This window comes from Schistocerca cancellata, chromosome 4 (assembly GCF_023864275.1).
Source record: "Schistocerca cancellata isolate TAMUIC-IGC-003103 chromosome 4, iqSchCanc2.1, whole genome shotgun sequence".
Taxonomy (NCBI): Eukaryota; Metazoa; Arthropoda; class Insecta; order Orthoptera; family Acrididae; genus Schistocerca; species Schistocerca cancellata.
The window spans coordinates 462,133,256-462,154,297 of NC_064629.1; the positions used below are offsets into that span (position 1 = coordinate 462,133,256).

Genomic DNA, 21,042 nt, shown 5'->3' on the forward strand with positions numbered 1-21,042 from the left:
AGTGGCGCCGAATAAACGTAAAGGTGGTGTGTCCCTTGTTCCCCAGACTTACAGAAACTGTCGACGAGACTGGATTCAGGGAAGTAGTTTGCTGGCAGTTTGTTTTGTGGTTGGACGTCACGAAGAGGTGGAGATATATCAGGGATGGACGTAGAAACCCACCAGAATCTCCCTTCTGACGCAAAAGCGTAAACGAACGGGCGTTAGACCTTGTCCCCGGAAAGCCTGACGTCCGAGTGGCGCAGACTGTGTGTGAGCGTGTGTGTGTCTGTCCACGTACCCCTCTGTACTGACGCCAGTAGCTTCGCAGGCGGCGTCCGAGCGCCTGTAGGTATCGTTCGTTCTTCTCGCGTCCGTTGCGACTGCATGTAAGTAGTGTTATTTCTTCATGTTGCAGAATGGTTCATAGCTTTCGAGATTATTGCCCGTGTTCTGATGATCGCCTTTACAATCGTGCGAAATCATCAGCTATGTGATTAGCTTAAGAAAACAATATATGGGGTAATATTTAATTTTAGTTGTATTACTACCAGAATCGTTTTGTTACTTCATACCTCCACATCTTCAGTTGAGTCAGCTCCGCTGGTGTCCCCCATACTGCAGCGACAGATATGTGGTCAGTAATTTTAGACTATTTCCTTTCCTGTGGAATTTTCTATTTGTGTACTCTGCAAATATTACGAAGGACATCGGGTTGCCGAAGAACTTAATTAAATTTTCTGCAGGTGTAGGCTTTCCACAGTCCAGTTTGGAATAACGCCGGCTTTCGGTATTACCACAGGAACGATGTATATGGAGTTTTGTTTCCGCATTGCTTTTATCTCAACTTCCAGATCCTTGCAGTTGGGTGCCTTTTCATACAGTTGGTTTGCAAATTATGAGTATTAGGTACAGCAATGTCTATGAGGAAGACGAGTCTGTTTCATTGATCACTGTTAAGTCAGGTTTGTTTGCATTTGGTAGTTTACCAGTTATTAAGTTGTTACGTTGCAGCGACAATACTCTTTTTTTTTTTTCTAAAAGAGTGAAGTATGGAGGGAATGTTCAGTTTACATCTTCATACACTGTACATACTGCGCAAGCCACCATATATTGCACTGCACCTGGCGTTATTCAAACAGCTGTCCGCGTTTCTGGCGAATCGTTTTACTGTCACCTATGGTTGAGATATGGTCTCCTAATCCCCATACTTTCTGCACCTGTTATCTATTTCTTGCTCTTTCAATAAATGCAACTAGTATTTTCTCATAACAATCATCTGACTTGATTGTATCCTTCAGTTTCTGCGTGCAAATCTGCGAGTATCAACAAGACGTTCGATGCTTGCATATCGACATGATCCTGTCTGAGGTCAATCACGTGTTTCATGTGCAATTCACTTCGAAACCAACCTGTGGTCTTTCTTTAAATCATTTCTGCCTTAGAATTTAAAACTTTATCTTCGCAACAACAGGTAGTTTAGACTGCGCCCGAAATCCTAACAAATCTTCCAGATTTATTGGTGTGTAATTAATATCTGCATCTGGAGTGATGTTGCTCTTCCGAAAATACAGCTTCAGATTAAAAACTTGCTTTTCGTGCTCCTCAGTGAGTTTGTTCAGTGACCCCTTCTTCACGTCAGTCTTTAAACAGTTCGGTAAGTTTGGTTGGTACATTATTTCGTAAAAATTCTACGTGCTTGCATCCGCATTTCTTTTATGTCTGTCTTTGCACAGTTAATGAAGCAAAAAGAGTAATTTAGCATTGGAATTATGATTTTTTTTCTTCATTTAGTTTGTAGTGAGAAAATTATGGGGGTACGATATACGTACTCGTTCCATAATGTTTCTTAAATAGCCATGGTGTAGTTGCTCAGTTTCCGGCGAATTTTGACTATCGGTAAGCGCAACACATTTTCGGTCTGTTTCCGATATTTGGGGAAGTCGGAGATGCAAAATTTAGCGTGGCTATGTAGAGATTTCGACCCTGAGCTTTCCGAACAAATCCTGTATTCCACAATTCGTATCGTCCCTCAGAGTGTTCTTTTTATTTTATTCACATTTGCAGGATTTTGGTAATATTCCGCAAAAGCCACGCAGATATCTTTCAGAATTTGAAGCTTCTTGTCATCATTTCATCATGCAGAACTTAACAAGACTCGACAAACGCCGCCGAACCTGTTGGCACATAATGAAAATCTGCAAGGTATTTTCCATGCTCGGATAGTCACATTGATTTCATTCCTCGTTGCTACTACACGTTACTGTACATCTGATTTGCTACCAAGACAATTCATATTCTTCATTTTCCTCCTCGCTTTACTCTTGACGTGCGGAGAATTAATTGTGCAGTGTCATTTCTCCTCCCGTTTACGTTTAGTGATGTGAAGCTTCTTTCTGTGTTAGAAGGGACGCAATCTGCGTGATGTAGTAGCCTGATGGACATTGTTTCAAAACTCGACAAGCTTAAATGTCATTGTCGAGCTGACTAACATACTATAGGTTGCTACTTTGCATCATTCTTCTACCTATAGTGTTCTGTTTGGATGCAGTTCTGATCTCGTGTCTGGGAGAATGCAGGTTCTGTTGCCGAAGGAGGCCATCCTGACTCTCATTTTCCGCGGTTTGCTCGAATCATCCTTAGCAGCTGTGTGCTCCTTAAGATTAGCTGTGATCGATTCCTCTATCTCTGCAAAAACAGGTAGCTAACGTTTGCACATAAAACCCTAGCAGCAAGATGTCCCAAATAAAGTAAAATTATCTTCTCATTCATATATTGCTCAAAAGATTAGTCTTCAAAGAAATCTTTAGAAGAATCGAATGTTGTATATGTTCTGTTCTTGATCGTGGAAGTGTGTAACAGTCTAATACTTACTTCTGGGAAGTCTTCGTCACATTTCTTTCTTAAAGGTGATGAGCGTCGTCAGTAAGACTGCAACACGTACTATTCTTCAACGTTTTCAGAGGCTTATTCTCATTTCATTAAACCAAAACAGTCTCATCAACCAGCGAAACGTGCGTTATCTAGTGTGTGTGTTTACTGTCTAACTCATCATGCTCGTAAACGAAATACTTCCCAAAGGAAAGCTCAACACGAAAAGTCGTTATAATGCATATGCATTCTTCCAGGTCTAGACGATTAACAAAGTTATCTGTTTGCAAGGAAAGAGAGCTTGGATTTCAAATAAAGAGGTTTCTTATATTTGGCAGACGTGTTGGACCGCGATGGCTCTGCGTGCGAGGGCAAGAGCTAACACCGACCATCTGGCCCATTCTTTTTGTTCCCTAATTGAGGCTCTAGATCCACTACCTGCCTTGTTCGGTGCACAGCATTCAGCGCCTGGAAAGTCGTCAAATGCTCTTCAGTAACACGAAGATGGCAGCTGCTGCAAGAGTTTCATGTGCTGTTGCTTCAAAAAGCCTCACAGCTCCCTCTGCGAATGAAACGCATCATTTGCAACTGGACTGAAGCCCTTCGCATTGACGACGACGACACGTACCTTCAAGCAAGCGAAAGTTTCAAAGCTGGGTTGCAAAAAGGAAATATGAGAGGTATTCCATCTGCACAATTTCACATTATTTGGACTCCCATCATTGTGGAAGTAGCTGTTTTAGTTCGGTATTTCGCCTTGATAAACAAATAAGTCCTACAGCCTAATCGTGTTCTATGGGGTGAAAGAGGTTGATTACATGCCCCGTAAACATCCTCTTTGACTTGTTAAAGGACTGAATCAGAGTGGTACTGGCACATTTAAGAGAAAGCTGCAGCTATTAAACAACCGCAGCTCCAAATAAAATATTTAACTGCATTATGGAACCTTCCTTCATATGGTATCCTGGTTGACTACCTGATAAAGAACCTTTTGCTGGCATCAACAATCCAGATACTTTAATTTGTTGATTATATTCGATATTCTGAACATGGCTGCACTACAGCAATGGTTAGACAGCAGGAAAAAAAGGACGGCCAACCAGTTACAAAAAATGGTGGTTTTCAAATCACCTTGACCACGATTTCGACGGATCTAAACCCATCTTCTTCAGAAGGACAGACGGGCGTCGCGTGTCCATCGAACCAGAGATTCAGCAAATTTCTTTTCCCCACAAGTTCCCTTTCTGAAGTCTTCTTCCTTCCAAATCCAAATATACCGTAGCTGGTCTTTAGATAGCTCTACATTCACCTCTATTTCGTTAAGTCGTCTACGCATTCCGCCAAAGAAACCTCTAGAGACTTAGATTTTTCTTAGGATTTGAAATATTTGTCGTCCTTTCCTCATTCGTCCATGCCGTCTTTCTCATCCACTACAAACACCTAATTTCACTGCTGATTATATTCTGTTATATTTTTTGCATCACTATGCATCCTGCTGGCTATAAATTCAACTGCTTCACGAGTACCGCAGTACTATCTTCGAAGAACATGAGGATAACTCATTTACTGTCCTTGTCCCACTGTTAACCTCCTGGTGGGAGTGCTCTCCCCACCCCACCCCTAAAAAAAGTACTGATATTAGGGGAAAAACATTACTTGGACAGTGTCAGTAGCTAAGATGTGGCTTACATACTGTTGGATCTCATTCATTACTACATCTGCCCCAGTATGTTTGGGTTACGATACTGAAAATTGTTGATCAAAACGTCATTTGGCGTACACGTAAAGACATCAGTGTGCAATAATATACTTTCGTTAAATGTCCGGGCGGGATGGGGCAGTGGTAAGACGCTGGACTTGCATTCTGAAGGATAACGCTTCGAATGCCCCCGATTTAGGTTCTCCGTGATTTCCATAAATCTCTTGAGGCAAATGTCAGGACGGTTCTTTCGACAAAAACAAGGCCGATTTCCTTCCTCTTTCTCCCCTATTCAGTGCTTGTGCCTTGTCTCAAATGACCTCGACGTTGACGTAACGTTAAACTTTAAATCTGGAGGATATTTGAATTTCTAAATATATATTATTTAGGTGCCCCAACTGTTCGTACAGTTTGGCACAAGTCTGGTTAAGGGCTGATTTTGCCCTTAGCCAATTCTTTACTTTCTGACATCGACTTCTCACATGTTCGTACTCACTGTTTCAGCACTTGTCATGTAATGACGAAGAAACGGAAGAGGTTTGAACTTACTTTGTAGTCTCGTTTCTGCTGGAAAATTTCTTAATGTCACGGCTGAGCAATAATGTCCTTCCAGCGTATGGAGGAAGACAGCCATCCTTTGTCACTTTACGCACAGCCATCACGTTGGACGAACGGCCATATCTGCTTCGAAACAAATCATTTTAGACAGTGTCCAGGAAGAGAGATTATTTCCAAAAATGCGTTTTCGGCCGCCATTTACACATATGTAGTTCAGGCATTTTTTTGCTAAGTACATGTAGGTGTAAGCGGTCAAAAATCTCAAACTACTCTGGCATAGATGCAATGTGTGCGCAATGGTGAGCTCAAGTTTTCGTTTGTGTGTACAGAGGAACCGGGTAACAGTTTTAGGCTTCCTTAGGCATCCACTCACCCAAGTGTACAGAAAAAATTCATACCTCTGTGCGATGAAAGTTCTTAGGTAGCGCAACAAATGAATAACATTCACAAGCCTATCAAAATAAAAATTATATTTAAATTTACTGAAATCTCATTGCTATCGATGTAATATTTCAGCCAGCCATTGCTGGAGAGCAGTAAGAGGCTGGTTGGTTTATACACTCCTGGAAATTGAAATAAGAACACCGTGAATTCATTGTCCCAGGAAGGGGAAACTTTATTGACACATTCCTGGGGTCAGATACATCACATGATCACACTGACAGAACCACAGACACATAGACACAGGCAACAGAGCATGCACAATGTCGGCACTAGTACAGTGTATATCCACCTTTCGCAGCAATGCAGGCTGCTTTTCTCCCATGGAGACGATCGTAGAGATGCTGGATGTAGTCCTGTGGAACGGCTTGCCATGCCATTTCCACCTGGCGCCTCAGTTGGACCAGCGTTCGTGCTGGACGTGCAGACCGCGTGAGACGACGCTTCATCCAGTCCCAAACATGCTCAATGGGGGACAGATCCGGAGATCTTGCTGGCCAGGGTAGTTGACTTACACCTTCTAGAGCACGTTGGGTGGCACGGGATACATGCGGACGTGCATTGTCCTGTTGGAACAGCAAGTTCCCTTGCCGGTCTAGGAATGGTAGAACGATGGGTTCGATGACGGTTTGGCTGTACCGTGCACTAGTCAGTGTCCCCTCGACGATCACCAGTGGTGTACGGCCAGTGTAGGAGATCGCTCCCCACACCATGATGCCGGGTGTTGGCGCTGTGTGCCTCGGTCGTACGCAGTCCTGATTGTGGCGCTCACCTGCATGGCGCCAAACACACATACGACCATCATTGGCACCAAGGCAGAAGCGACTCTCATCGCTGAAGACGACACGTCTCCATTCGTCCCTCCATTCACGCCTGTCGCGACACCACTGGAGGCGGGCTGCACGATGTTGGGGCGTGAGCGGAAGACGGCCTAACGGTGTGCGGGACCGTAGCCCAGCTTCATGGAGACGGTTGCGAATGGTCCTCGCCGATACCCCAGGAGCAACAGTGTCCCTAATTTGCTGGGAAGTGGCGGTGCGGTCCCCTACGGCACTGCGTAGGATCCTACGGTCTTGGCGTGCATCCGTGCGTCGCTGCGGTCCGGTCCCAGGTCGACGGGCACGTGCACCTTCCGCCGACCACTGGCGACAACATCGATGTACTGTGGAGACCTCATGCCCCACGTGTTGAGCAATTCGGCGGTACGTCCACCCGGCCTCCCGCATGCCCACTATACGCCCTCGCTCAAAGTCCGTCAACTGCACATACGGTTCACGTCCACGCTGTCGCGGCATGCTACCATTGTTGAAGACTGCGATGGAGCTCCGTATGCCACGGCAAACAGGCTGACACTGACGGCGGCGGTGCACAAATGCTGCGCAGCTAGCGCCATTCGACGGCCAACACCGCGGTTCCTGGTGTGTCCGCTGTGCCGTGCGTGTGATCATTGCTTGTGCAGCCCTCTCGCAGTGTCCGGAGCAAGTATGGTGGGTCTGACACACCGGTGTCAATGTGTTCTTTTTTCCATTTCCAGGAGTGTAGATAAATTGTGGGAATCTTTGGATGTTTCTGCTGTCGGCCAGTAACCTCAAAAGGTTCTTCTCTTTTGAGACTATTTCTCGTATTCATATCAGAGTACTTCTCGTGTCTATAAAACATTTATCCTGACTTGAGTCACTTCGTGTGCAGTCAACACATACAGCTGCACGTAAGCTAATCACGGATATAATCAATATTGTGTGTCCACGGATGTTGTGGCCCGGTCCAGTGTTCGGTGGCACGTGAACCCAGGCGACAACCTGCAGTATAAAAGCGGTTTCCATAGGCCACAACGTATGGGCAGCCCCCAACGACTGCAGATAGCCGGTGTTGCACAGTTATGTTTTCACATATTACGCACTGTCTTCAGGGGTTCGGTAACGTATCTACATTTATACTCCGCAAGTCACTCAATGGTGTGTGGCGGAGGGCACTTTACGTGCCACTGTCATTACCTCCTTTCCCGTTCCAGTCGCGTATGGTTCGCGGGAAGAAAGACTGCCGGAAAGCCTCCGTGCTCTCTCGAATATCTCTAATTTTACATTCGTGATGATCTCTGGAGGTATAAGTAGGGGGAAGCAATATATTCGATACCTCATCTAGAAACGCACCCTCTCGAAACCTGGACAGCAATCTACACGGCGATGCAGAGCGCCTCTCTTGCAGAGTCTGCTACTTGAGTTTGCTAAATAATCTGTAACGCTGTAACGCTTACCAAATAACCCTGTAACGAAACGCGCCGCTCTTCTTTGGATCTTCTCTATCTCCTCCGTCAACCCGACCTGGTACGGAACCACACACAGATGAGCAATACTCAAGTATAGGTCGAACGAGTGTTTTGTAAGCCACCTTCTTTGTTGATGGACTACATTTTCTAAGGACTCTCCCAATGAATCTCAACCTGGCACCCGCCTTACCAACAATTAATTTTATATGATCATTCCACTTCAAATCGTTCCGCACGCATACTCCCAGATATTTTACAGAAGTAACTGCTACCAGTGTTTGTTCCGCTATCATGTAATCATACAATAAAGGATCCTTCTTTCTATGTATTCGCAATACATTATATTTGTCTATGTTAAGGGTCAGTTGCCACTTCCTGCACCAAATGCCTATCCGCTGCAGATCTCCCTGCATTTCGCTGCAATTTTCTAATGCTGCAACTTCTCTATATACTACGTATTATATGGCCCATAAATTTTTCAAAGTAGAATGTCTATTTGAATTGCTTACATACAAACGTAAGAGCTTAAGTCTGGGGTAATACATTGCGTAGTAACATGAAATCCTTTTCTAAATTTTATTACAAAAATAAGATCTAAAACATCATTATTTGAAATTAAGCAATAAAACATTTAATATTTGGATTGCATTGGTGTCCACAGCCAAAACAGTTTCTTTGAACAACATTAATTTGCCACAATGGCCGCCGTTAATGAAATCTAAATACGGAGTCTTTTTAATTTGTATTCTCTCCTGTTCAATTTAGGGCTTTTAACCATTGTCGAATGAATGTATCGTAGGTATAACCCATCAAAGGTACGTACTTGGATTACAGTTAATAAGTCACTTCATTAGAGTTTGGAGGGTTGGCCGGACTTCAAAAATATGACAGAAGACAGATTGTTTGAACATCTGTGACATAGCACACCAGTTACAGCCTATGCAATATGCATAACATCTGTCCCTGTACTCGAAAACGGCTATGTGCAGTAATGGAGAATCCAAAATAAAATGATAGTTCAATCCATCTAATGATAGCTAGTACGGCGAAACTTGCCATTCATTATCGATAAACATTCAAAGCTGCCTTAAACGAAATTTCCCTTTATTTCATTTGTCCATAAATCACTCATTTAAGAATACTTTTGTCGCGAATTTGGGTTAACCCAAATATGGTTACCTACTTGCATCCCAGAATATACATAGCACAAAACCCCAAAACGTACTTCGATGAACATTACATGATACACAGAGAAACACTTTCTGCTCAAATAATGGCTTGCTACTGCGTCACATGTCAAGCTATAGACATTTCAGGCAATAGGGATACCAGTGTGAACTGATGCATGTACTGAAGTTACATGTCCACATACATAAAGTATAATGGATTGGATAAATCACTTAGGTGCCGGTTTAGTCCCAAGTAACAGAACCGACGCTTGGGAGCCACAACTGTAAAATTTCTATACGGGACTTATCATAATGTAGGGTTTGCTTGAGCCGCCATGACTGCAAGTTTTGTATATAGTACGTAGGCCAATCACAGTAGCGAAAACTGACACAGATGTAAACAGTACGAGGGGCAACGTTAGAAAAGCGGCGCCCAAATGACAAGTCGCTTGTGTACAGAAATGTTTTCGGACTGGTCCTACTACCATCATGGGTGTCAACAAAGCATAATGGCAAAGTGGAAGCATCGCATTGCTTTTGTACCAACGCAGACTTTATTGAAAAGTGTGCCATTGAATTCCTATTATATCCACTGTTTCTCAGATTAGGGACTGTAATATATGCTTGTTGCATATAGAGCTGTAATGTTATTTGTGAAAGCGAAACCTGAAAAAAAAACGAAGTATTTAAATTGAAATCTGCCCTTCAGAATTATTCCTTTCACGTGGTTTTGTGCAATTCAGTGTTGAGGATTTCCTTCCAGCGTAAAATGTTGGTAGCATTGAGAAACAGTGTTGGAATAACTCGCAGGTCACACCCATCTAAAAGAAGAGTATCAAAAGTGGTAGGCAAAATCAAATTTCCAAAATAATTATGGCCGTATGTCGGAATGTATTCTAAACTCAAACATAATAAGGTATCTCACTCAGAATGATTTCCTCCATGCCAACCAGCATGTGTTACATAAATGTCATGTGAAATTTTACACCTGACACACACTTTCTCATTTCACATACCCAAAATCAAAGATCAACACAACAGAGTGGGTACAGCCCTTGTCGACTTACGAAAACTTTTTAATACTTTACAATACCAATATTCTTATTAAAAACACGATCATGTTGGGCATCAAACAAAATTTGTGACTGAATTGAAGATTTCTGAGTAGGGGGCTGCAGTATGCTGTAATTAACAGCTGTAGATTTAACTTCAGGTGTGCCCTCATGGAGGTAAGTTTGGATCTTTAAAATACATGTTGTACATTAATGACATAGCAGTCACTGTTAATAGGAAACTCAGATTTTTTACATATAATTCTGTTACCTATAATGAAATACTTTTTGAAAAAATGCACAAATATTCAGTCAAATCTTAATAAAATTTCAAAAGTGGTTCAAAGAAAGGCAACTTGCTTTATGTGTATATAAAATGCAAAACTGCTCCTTAAATGAAATTCAAAAACACAGTACTCTGGCTATGATATCAGGAAGTTATGGTAGGAATCTTTCAATTCACAGAAATATCAGGGTGTAGAAATTTGTGCAGATATGACGACATGGTTTCAGCTGTAGCTACAGCAGGTGACAGTTCCATAGGTAGGATAATGGCAAAATGCAGTCAGTCTACAAAGGAGATTCCTTACAAACACCCCTGTCCCTTGCTAAAATACTGCTGAAGTGTGGTGGTCCCATGTCTAACAAGGAAGTTAACAAAGAAGGCAAGCTCAAATGGGCACAGATTTGTTTCACCCGCAGCAGAGTATCATAGAATACCTGAATTGGCAGATACTTACAGATAGATGTCAACAACCCCCACAAATATCTAATTCAGAAGTTAAAAGAACCAGTATTAAGGAGGAATCTAAGAATAAAACATAGCATGATATGTATCACTCTTGTAGGACCACAAAGACAAGACAAATACAGCAGGCATGGAGTCACTGAAGCATTCATTTATCCCACACTCAGTATTCAAATCCTTGTTGATATTCTTGCAGTTCTTGTTCGTAATTTCTAGTGTGAACAATTTTGGGTAAAATGACATATAATGTCAAGTAGTCAGCCACGTCCTCCATAATTGTTCCGATATGACTTGGCAGCCATTTGGTGAAGTGGGTGGATTATCACTATTCCACTCTTTGCTCACTTTTATTTTATCATCTTTCTTTAATAATCCAAATGTCAAAAATGGGTTTATGTAGGTTTTGAACATTGGCATGCTTCCATACTTGTACTGCTACTTTGTACTCATAGTTTTTCGGTTACTTAATTGCATGGTAAATTTATTGTAACTTTGTGGTGTAATCTTTTCTAGTAGTTTTTAATTTTTTAGACTAGGATCAAACTTACATGTTCTGTTGGGTCTTCAGTGGAATAATTTGAAGAAGTCTGACACAATTTTAGCATTGTCTTGATCGTTATGTGCTATCATCACTGTTTCATTTTTCGTCATAAGTGTAAGTGAAATACAGTTATGCTGATTGTATTTAAACATTCCTACATCGTTTGCTTTATGCTGATTTAATGTGTTTATTCTGCAATACAGAAAGTGCAAACATTTACTGGGTACTTTATTACTGGCATTTAATAGAAATTGATGTCAGCATGAAGAAACAGCAAATGAAAGTGTTAGCTTAGCAACAGCCCAGAGTGCATGTAAATTCACCTCTTCCATGCACCACCTTTATTAAATGAAGGTTCTTTCCACTAATAATTGTGTTCACTGTCCAGAATAACATCAATATAGTTTGGCTAGCTTCAGTTAATTTAGCACATTCCAGTATCAAAAGTATAATTCTGCATTTCACTGTTTACTCCTTTGAATGGATATTGGGTGACTGTTCACCTGCACTGCTTTAAGTTGATAAAATTTGCAAACACTTTTGAGGTGGTTGTCATAAGTTTTTCCAGTATAGTATCATATTATATTGTAAGCAAACCATTGTTTTGGCTGTGGTTATATTAGCCTCCTCCTGAATCTACTGGTGTGTTTTAGCTGTGCAAAGTCACTTACATTTTGTTATTACTGCTCAGTGAACATGACATTATTTGTACATCACAATTTTAAAATATTGTTGTTACAATTGATCTACTAAGGTAGAAGGAGTGGGAACTTCATTGTAATAAGTTACTATGGTGAAGGAAGTGGGGAACTGCTGTTACTTATTTCTTCTTCGATTGTCTGCTATGATTGGTGATGTGGACTCCTGTTTTCCTCCTCCAGGACACAGGCAGTGACGTGGCAGTTACTTGCTGGTAGTGCTCCCATCTCATGTTGCTGGTGTAGCCTGATGGATTCTGAGGGCTGGCAGCGAAACTAGTGCAACCCTGAGCCCATCCTCTATTCGTGTTAGGGTGTTACAGTATTTAGATGGCTTCCCTCATCTTGCATTTTACCAAAACTGTTTGCTTGACAAGTACACTGGCTTTGTTAAATTGTATTTCCTTGCCACAGTTTTGTTGGTAGTTAGCCAGTGCAGATTTGCTGTGTTGCCCTAGATGAATGTAGCACTCATGTTCCCATATGTGCATTACTATTGGCCTGCGAATTTCACCAATGTGTACTTCTTCTCAGTGGCATTCTAACTTTTACACACCTACAGTTTAAAGAGTCTACATTGTCTTGGTGGAGCCTAGCACTTTCTGGATCTTGTGGCTGTTGCAGAAGACAGGCTGAACCCAGCAAAGGTGTTTACCAATCCAGTCGGAGACAAGCTTCACATCGGGTAACGTGCTTCTGTGTACAGTTTGTCAATTTCTTGTCTATCGTGCTGTTGTTTGTTCCTTGCATGGCTATGTGGATCAGTTTATGATTGTAACCATTGGTGAAGAATATTGTACACAGCCTTTTGAGCTCATGAGCATCACTTCGGCACTGTGTGTGGATAGCCAAAGTTTGGAGAAATGAGTTGTTCTGCTCTGTGGTGGTTGGATTTTGCGTGCAGATACCTGTCTATGTGTAGACTTCTGATCTACTGTGTCATAATGTGTGCTCCATTATTCTATATACTTAAATTTCTAAGAAAGGCATTGTGCCATTCCTTTGAGGTGATTTCTTGATTCCTTGCGCATACAGTTATCTCTTTACCTTACAAACTAACAAATCCTCTTTCTTATGACATCTGACTGAATGGATTAAGTACAACAAATCGAAATACGTAAAAAAAGGTTTTATAGTTATGCATTTATTATATGTACTCTGTAACTTAGTTCTTCATGCAGGGACTGTTGGGAGAAAAAGTAAGGGTTCCTCTATTCCTTAATTCCCAGCATGTCCTGTGTGAACTCTCAAGTTACAGTTCATGTATTAAAAAAATGTATAACTCCTGTATTAAAAACATTTTCTTCACTTTCAGGATGGTGGGATCATTTTCTATTCAGCAAGTGCTGGTAGACCAGGTGCAGGTGCTAAGCAAGCAGTCAGATCAATTGCTGAAGACAATGGCAACTTCATCACCACCTTCTAAACGACCTGGTAAAAAATCAAGACCAGTTGTTAATTTAAAATTGTGAAATTCCAAAAATTTCTAAGTTAAAGTGCAGAAATTATATTTTAGAAGAAAAAACACTGCATTTCCATACAGATTTAACAGTTGAGTAATTTATTGGTAACAACAGTTAGTCCCATACCTACCACTTCTTTTCCTAAAATGTACTGAACAATCCTCTGTTAAAGTGTCATGTATGCAGAATAAAGGAATACTTGATCCAGTCGACAATAGGTAGTGTGGCAGAATGTTACCATCCACAAAAAAACATTCTGGTAGAAACTAGATAGGCTTGAAGTGTGACACAAGTGAAGTGTAACTCCCTTCTTTGGTTTTTTGGCAACACCTGTTGATGTAATGGCACTTGAATATTCCATAAAAATGGTGTTTTCACTACTCTCTGCCTAGTAAAAGATGAAGCAACTATTTTATTTGAATTGGAATATATAGCCATTTTCTTTAGGAACATTGCAGAGTAATTTCCTCACCATTCTCTTAGCTTGACAGCTGGGTGTCCAAGCAACACACCTACTACGCAACAATGTTTTTGATAGAAATCAAAGTAAATCACATCCTCTAGTAACTATGTTAACTCATCCCCACTTAGTAACTCATTACTAGCAGCTTCATTGGTAAGCCCACCCAAGTGGAATGGCTATAAAGTGATGAAGCTTCTGAATTTCTTCAAGAGATTAGAAGACAAGTTATTCAGAATTTCAGAACTCATTCAACTCACTCTTTTAGTTTGTATGCCAGTTTTTATTATTGATGTAGAAATAAATATCACGGAATGGCATTGCTGTTCTAATAAGATTGAGAAAGTTCAAAGAAGGGTAGCTCATTTTGCATTACTGTGAAATAGGGGAGAGTGTGCCACTGACGTAATATATGAATTGGGATGGCAATAATTAAAACAAAGACATTTTTCATTGCAGAATGACCTCCTGAAATTTCAGTCACAAACTTTCTCCTCCAATTCAGAGAATATTTTTTTGGCACACACCTACATGGGGAGAAATAATCATCATAATAAACTGAGAGATATCAGAGGTGGCACAGAAAGATGTAAGTGCTTGTTTTTCCCATGTGTTGTATGAGAGTGACGCACACACTTAATTGTGAATTACAGAGTAATCATGTAGCTGCAGATTCATAATGCTCATAAATTTTGTTCCTATCACTATTAAAGACCCTGTATTGCAGTCAAATCAGTTGCATGATATAGGGGTTAGGCAAAACTGTGGAAACACCAACAGAAATGAATGCTTGAACACAAATGCAGATGCCAGTGAAGCCTGCAGGTTTCTCTGTTGTATTAGACTATGAACAGCAACTATGCAATGTCCTCAGGACATCAAAGGAGATCACAGCTGCAAAATGGCTGAAAAATCAAATTCCACCCTCCCAAACACTCAGACTACCAAAACAGCATAAAGTGAACTCTATAATCAGAGAAATGTGGAATTTCAAAACCACTTGCAAATGATGCAGAAGCTCGTAACAGGAAAAAGTGGTGACAGAGACAGAAAACTTGGACTATGGAGCTATGAAGGAAAGTCATTTGGCCAGATGAGTCTTGTTTCATACAGTTTCCAGCTTCTGGCAGAGGCTATGTCCCAAGACTCAAACATGGAGAGTGTTTGGCTATGATTTTGGCACCCATATCATTGTATTCCAAGGGTCTAATCGTTGCTTTGCAAGCTTTATCTGACAATTCTGGCTGATCAGGTCCATCCCGTGGTACAGTGTTTGGTTCTCAATGGTGAAGCTGTGTTCCAAGGTGACTGAGCACCTATTCACACAGCTTGCACAGTCCAAGACTAGTTTTGTGAGTGTGAAGATGGATACAAATCTCCTTTGCGCCCCCAGTCCCAAGATTTCAATACTGTTGAACCTTTGTGGTCTGCTTTGGAGGGAAGGCAGCATGATAGCTATCCATTGATCATAGTTATGTGAACATGCCACTATTTTTGCAGGAAGATGATGACCCTGACAACCATACTGGACCTCATGTTTATCCACTCTGAGATGGCTGGAAACTGTTTTGAATGGAAACGGTTTTGTACATTGTATTAGGCATGGTAATGTGTTATACAAAATTATTGTGGCTTTGGAGGCCACTTGTTGACTTACTGCCTGTTGGCTTCTGTCTCCGGTACTTTGGCCAATTTTTGTGTGACAATTTCCCTGATGTTTCCCTAGCACAAGTTGGTGTCATTGTCAGAACTTCCCCCTCTATTGCTGTAGTGCAACAATGGGGCCAGAGATTACATGTACGTGTCTTGCACCATCTCCCGAGAACGTTTCCGTGGTCATTTCTGCTGTGGTTCTCCCTTCGCTACCTGCAATGTTAGTTCACTGCTGCACAAGAATCTGTGTACCATTACATTGTTACTGTGTGTTATAATGAGAGAGAGGTGTTTGTTGTCACTTTTTTTTTTAATTAACCCCTGCTCGGAGTTCTCTAATTTTTGTAGTAGCATTAAACAGGTGTGCTTTGACTGCCTTTTTTAAGCCCTAAGAGGTGGTAGATATTGTGTGTTAAGATTGTACAATAATGTCTGTAGGTAATTCTTGTGATCTATGGATATTAATTCAACTGAGGAAATGATGTATAGTGGAGTCAAGTTAATCAAATCGGTCTGTTAGCCCTAGGAAATTAACTGATAGGGACAACCACTCTGTAAAGTATACTGTTCAAATAAGTTGTCATACACTCTTTTCATTGCTTTGAAAGTGCAGTCGTTAGTGGCAGAATGGTCATGACTCTTCGTAGAGCATTATAATGCCACCAAAAAGCTATTGAGAGCAAGAATAAATACAATGTCACTTAGTGATACAAAGAACAGCAGCATTGGTTTGTGGTGCGGTGGAAGAAAGTATATTTGTAAACAAATCACAGGATAAGGTTTGGTGTTATGGTATGGTGCTCATTTCTTGTGGAGGGTTGGGCCATTACGTTTAACGTATGGCAGAATGAATAGAAATGATGCAAAAACACATTTGACAGTTGCACACTTCTTGCGAAGGGGCAACAGCTTGAAGAAAAGGCTTCCTTGTATCAGCAGATCAATGCTGCTGTCCACAAAATATGTCCCACTGCACCATGAAATTTCTAGACTGACCTCATTGATGCCTTGATTACAGCTGTCGGGCATCTCTTACATCAAATAGAGCAACTGTTGTGTGTGAGATACATTTTCCCAACAATCTGGCAACAAGTACTCGAAAAGCTTTGGGAAGAAGGGAAGCAAATTCCACATCCCTTGCGTCAAACTTAAAAGGGAAATTCTTCCCTGAAGATGAAATACTGTAATAGTAGCAAGAGGAGATAAACAGTTAGTTTTGTGGCTGGAGTCCCTGATACCAACAGGAGGTGGTGCCTGGAAGCTTTATTGGTGACTCTGTATACACCTTCTAAAATTTCAAAATTTTTATATCCCATCATCTTATGAAAATATAGTTACAGGATTCTGAAAACTCGTACTTGAACAAACCTCAGTACATATCATTGTGTTGCCTGAAATTTTTCATTACTTAAATTCTTTATGTATATATGTATGTATGTATATTTAATATATTTATTAATAGGTTGGTTCATAAATGACTGGTAGCAGGTGAGTTAAGATTTTCTTTATTTTATTTTTCTTACGACATGTTTCAGGAAATGATTCCCATTTTCATGTGCGTCGTGCAAAAAATAAAATATAGAAAATCGTGACTGGTAGCAGATCAGTTATTTATAAACAAACATGTTGATGTCAGTGTTGCAGGCTTTCAGAACAATTTATAATGGATCAAATCAGTGTATATTTATTACTTTTAACTGATAGAGATTTGGTTACCCCACATTTTTCATTTGACTGATGGACTTCTAATTTTTTTTCTCCAGGAATTCAGAGTGGAAAACGAGATACTTTCACCCGCAGTAGTTCTTTCGTCCGTCTGAAGCAGTTTCCTGCATACTTGTGCACAAGAAGCTGTGATGCTTTCCCCAATGTGCTTTTGTTCCTGAGCACTGCACTTACATTTATTCAGGGCTATACACAACAGCTTTCCGTGCTTTACAAGAAGTATGGAATTTCAGTATCATTATGTGGTGCCCTGATTGTCTTACTGGGTCAAGTTATTGGGTGTTGTATGGGTCTTGTTCTGGGCAACAAGCCACCTGGCTTAATTTTCTTACTGTGTTGCATTATTTTCATAGCTGTAATAGGTTACCAGATCTGTTTGCAGACAAAAGTTGTGAGAATAAGGCACAGGAAATTGAAAACACATTGATGTGCAAATAAGCAAATGCTTCAATTCTGTATGAATTGTCATGTGTATAGAACAAATAAATACATCATAAATTACATATCAGTGAGAGTAATTAGTGAAAAAATGTATAGCTGTTTGTATATTGAGTGTATTCTCATTCTAGAAATGAGTAATACCTAAATCATAATGTTTTGAATATATTTGACTGTGTTGACGTGATAGCTCCAGGAATTTCCCTGAAGAAACTAGACTGTTGCAAAAATGGTGACTTCAGAATTTTAAATACTGGCACTTAAAAAGTGATTAGGTTAGAATACTAAGAATGAGGTGCCCAAAGTGCCTTAATATAAAATAAGTGTTGCTGTGCATATATATATATGTGTGTGTGTGTGTGTGTGTGTGTGTGTGTGTGTGTGTGTGTGTGTGTCCTTTTTTTTCATAAAATATGCTGGTTTGTGTGTAGCAGGTTTGTTTATTGTGAATTGTGAAGCAAATGATGATGCACTTGGTATGAGTGCCGAAATTCCCGTATTAAGACTGAATTATCATAGTTGCTATTTTCTCATACCTCTGCAATAGTACTTAACCATCTGACGTGTACAGAAATTATCTATGTATCCAGCATTACTGGTAAAATATTTCAAAATCTTGCCATTAAAATATCATTTGTATATTGATCACTGTCAGTACTTGTCTCGCATTCTACTAAATTGTACTGTAGATGATACAACAAACTCTGTACTTGGTAATTGGTTTATTTACTGTATGCAGTGAAAAAACTGTTAAATATAGATTACAAATAAAAGTATTTCAGAGGTGAAAAAGGTTTGTAAACTTTTTCATTTGAAAGTGTTGAAGAACATGTGCAATACAGGTTATTGTTGAGGAATTATGATGTCAGCAATATAATTTAGTTACCACTGTGATTTATTAAATATTTTATTTGACGACCTGTATAACTGTGCCAAAGTGAAGTCTGAAGAAATTACTAAATTATGTAGCACTTTACTGCATGGTAAATGCCTTCACTTATTCAATTTCCTGAGAACTTTTACTTTGTACTTGCATGGAAAATTTGTGCATAAAATTTTATGTGATGGTTTTTCATTAAATGACGAAATTGTTGGAACTCTTGGAATAGTGTCAAATAAGTTTAATGAGTTGCATTCCCTTCTTCCTACTCTCTCCGTTTCCACACCATCCATTTCCATGATAACTTTTAGTGTATCAGTCCACCTGTCTGGTGTGTACTCCTCCATAGTACATGTTCTATAGATAAAATTCTTAAATTATTCTTCTGATTATCTGTCAGTACAGATATCTCACTATCCAGTCCTTATTCTAAAACTATTACCATATTAGCCTTTAGCAATATAAAAGAACCAAATATATATGTGTTTTGCAAAAAATCTTAAACAGCTGTAATTATTTCATTCTCTCAGTTTTTGTACTGGCTACCATCTTGGCAGGGGACGATAATGTACATCAATTAGTCAAAAATAAGTCTTTGCCAAATATGGCAACATCAGGTATAACACGTGATGAATTAGTAAAACTGTTCCATTGAGTGTGTGGTGGTTATTTGATGCTGAGATAGTGTGTGATCATGTTGTCACATTTAGTTTGTGTAATTCAACAACAACTGAAATTCAATTAAACAGTTACTATTTACTGGCCGTAGGTAATGAGTTGAAGAAAGCCTAGAAAATATACACAGCAGTACTTCCATTTTGCACATAAGAACACAGGCTATTTCCTTATTTCTCTGAGTCTGTGGCTGTCAGTGAAAAACAGTATTATAATAAAGTGGGACACTTTGTCAGATTTGACAAGGGATTGTCTTAAGCTGATGTACATGATTGCATTCTTGTCGTGTGCTATAGAAATGGCACAAAATCTAAAATGGAATAACTGAACACTGATTGATATCAGTATCTTTTTCAGTCAGAATGCTACCTGCAGAGTTTTTCTTTTTATCTTCTGATCTTCCTTAGGTTACCTCTTCATCAAAGAACCACCACAGCTTGACAGCTTGCAAAAGCTAGATCACAGATATCACTGTTTTTACTCATCTTCACATTGACTCTGTAGCAATATACAAGTTATGTTAATGTGTCATTAATTATGAAGAAAATTGTTTTCTTTCCAAAATATCTGAGCCACTTTTGAATATCTCCAGTATGTCTTCACATAGTAAAGTACAGTGTGTTAACTACTCCTTCACCAGTGTGTGTGGTACCCACTAATAAAATTCATACTTACTTTATATCATTCCATCCAACCATAGTGAATTGCAAATGGAGAAAGGTAAAGGGCTGCTCCCTCTTCCTGTATCTGATGGCATGACACACTGTTCTCCTTTCATTAAACTCCACACTGCAGCAGCATTCTCTCCAGTGCATGTGTGGGTGTTGAGTCCAAGTCAAGAAGCAGTGCATCATTGAGACTAAAGTTAGTATCAGAAATACTTAGAATCATATCAACATGTTGGAATAATATGGACAATTAGCTCCAAAGTGCTACTGGTACTTAAAATATAGTCGTTCTGCCATTGAGATAAAATGTAATGGGGGAATTTCTAGCCCCCCTTTTATTGAGAAGTCGGCTGATACTAATAATTTAGTGGCTAAGGGAGAAATGATATGATTGACTGGAGTACTAGCTTACAGAGCCTGTATAGAGAAGTGCAACTGTACACGAGTTGGTACAAACATTGTCACCTTGAGCCTTGCAAGCAAATATTTTTCCAGAGCCTATTACAGAGTGCTTCAACATAACCGCACCTTTTGGTTCTTGAAAGTGGTGACATGGACTTGGTAGCATCAGGGAAACATCACATTCACGCTATTCTTCATGTTACATACTAACATCGTGTAAGATATTAGCAGAAGCCTCAGAATTTCATGCATGATGTGATTACATAATGTTTCCCTTAAAAGATGGCAGTAGTCAGAGTAATACTGTTGATGTGATATGTTGGAGGTAAAATATGGATATATTTGGTTTATGCGATTTTCCGAACACTCATATGTGGCGAAAAGTCTTTCAAACCCAACAACTGTCTTCTGTATTAGAAACAGGAAGTTATTACTAAAATTTGTTCTACAGGAGGTCTGTCAATGTTGACTGACACACAAGCTTTGTCAAGTGGCTTGTTTTAAATTAAACAAAATTATATTTTCATTTATTTAAAATTTAAAAAATTGCAAAGTTTATTAATTATGCAAAACATATTTTTAAAAAAAACACTCAATATATGAACTCCATTTGCAGACTGTGGGCCTCATCAGTATTGACCAACCGCCACGCAATT

The 21,042-nt window shown here is 39.9% G+C and overlaps 1 protein-coding gene across 1 annotated transcript in view; it reads left to right on the top strand.

The window, feature by feature from the left end:
• LOC126183704 (uncharacterized) overlaps nucleotides 1-18,867 on the top strand; it is a 57,616-nt gene extending 38,749 nt beyond the window's left edge. The window contains exons 2-3 of the mRNA XM_049925887.1: nucleotides 13,338-13,456; nucleotides 17,362-18,867. Of these exons, the coding sequence (XP_049781844.1) occupies nucleotides 13,338-13,456; nucleotides 17,362-17,750 (508 nt within the window). The 3' untranslated portion in view covers nucleotides 17,751-18,867. The remainder of the gene's footprint in view (nucleotides 1-13,337; nucleotides 13,457-17,361) is intronic.
• The last annotated feature ends 2,175 nt before the right edge of the window (nucleotides 18,868-21,042 follow it).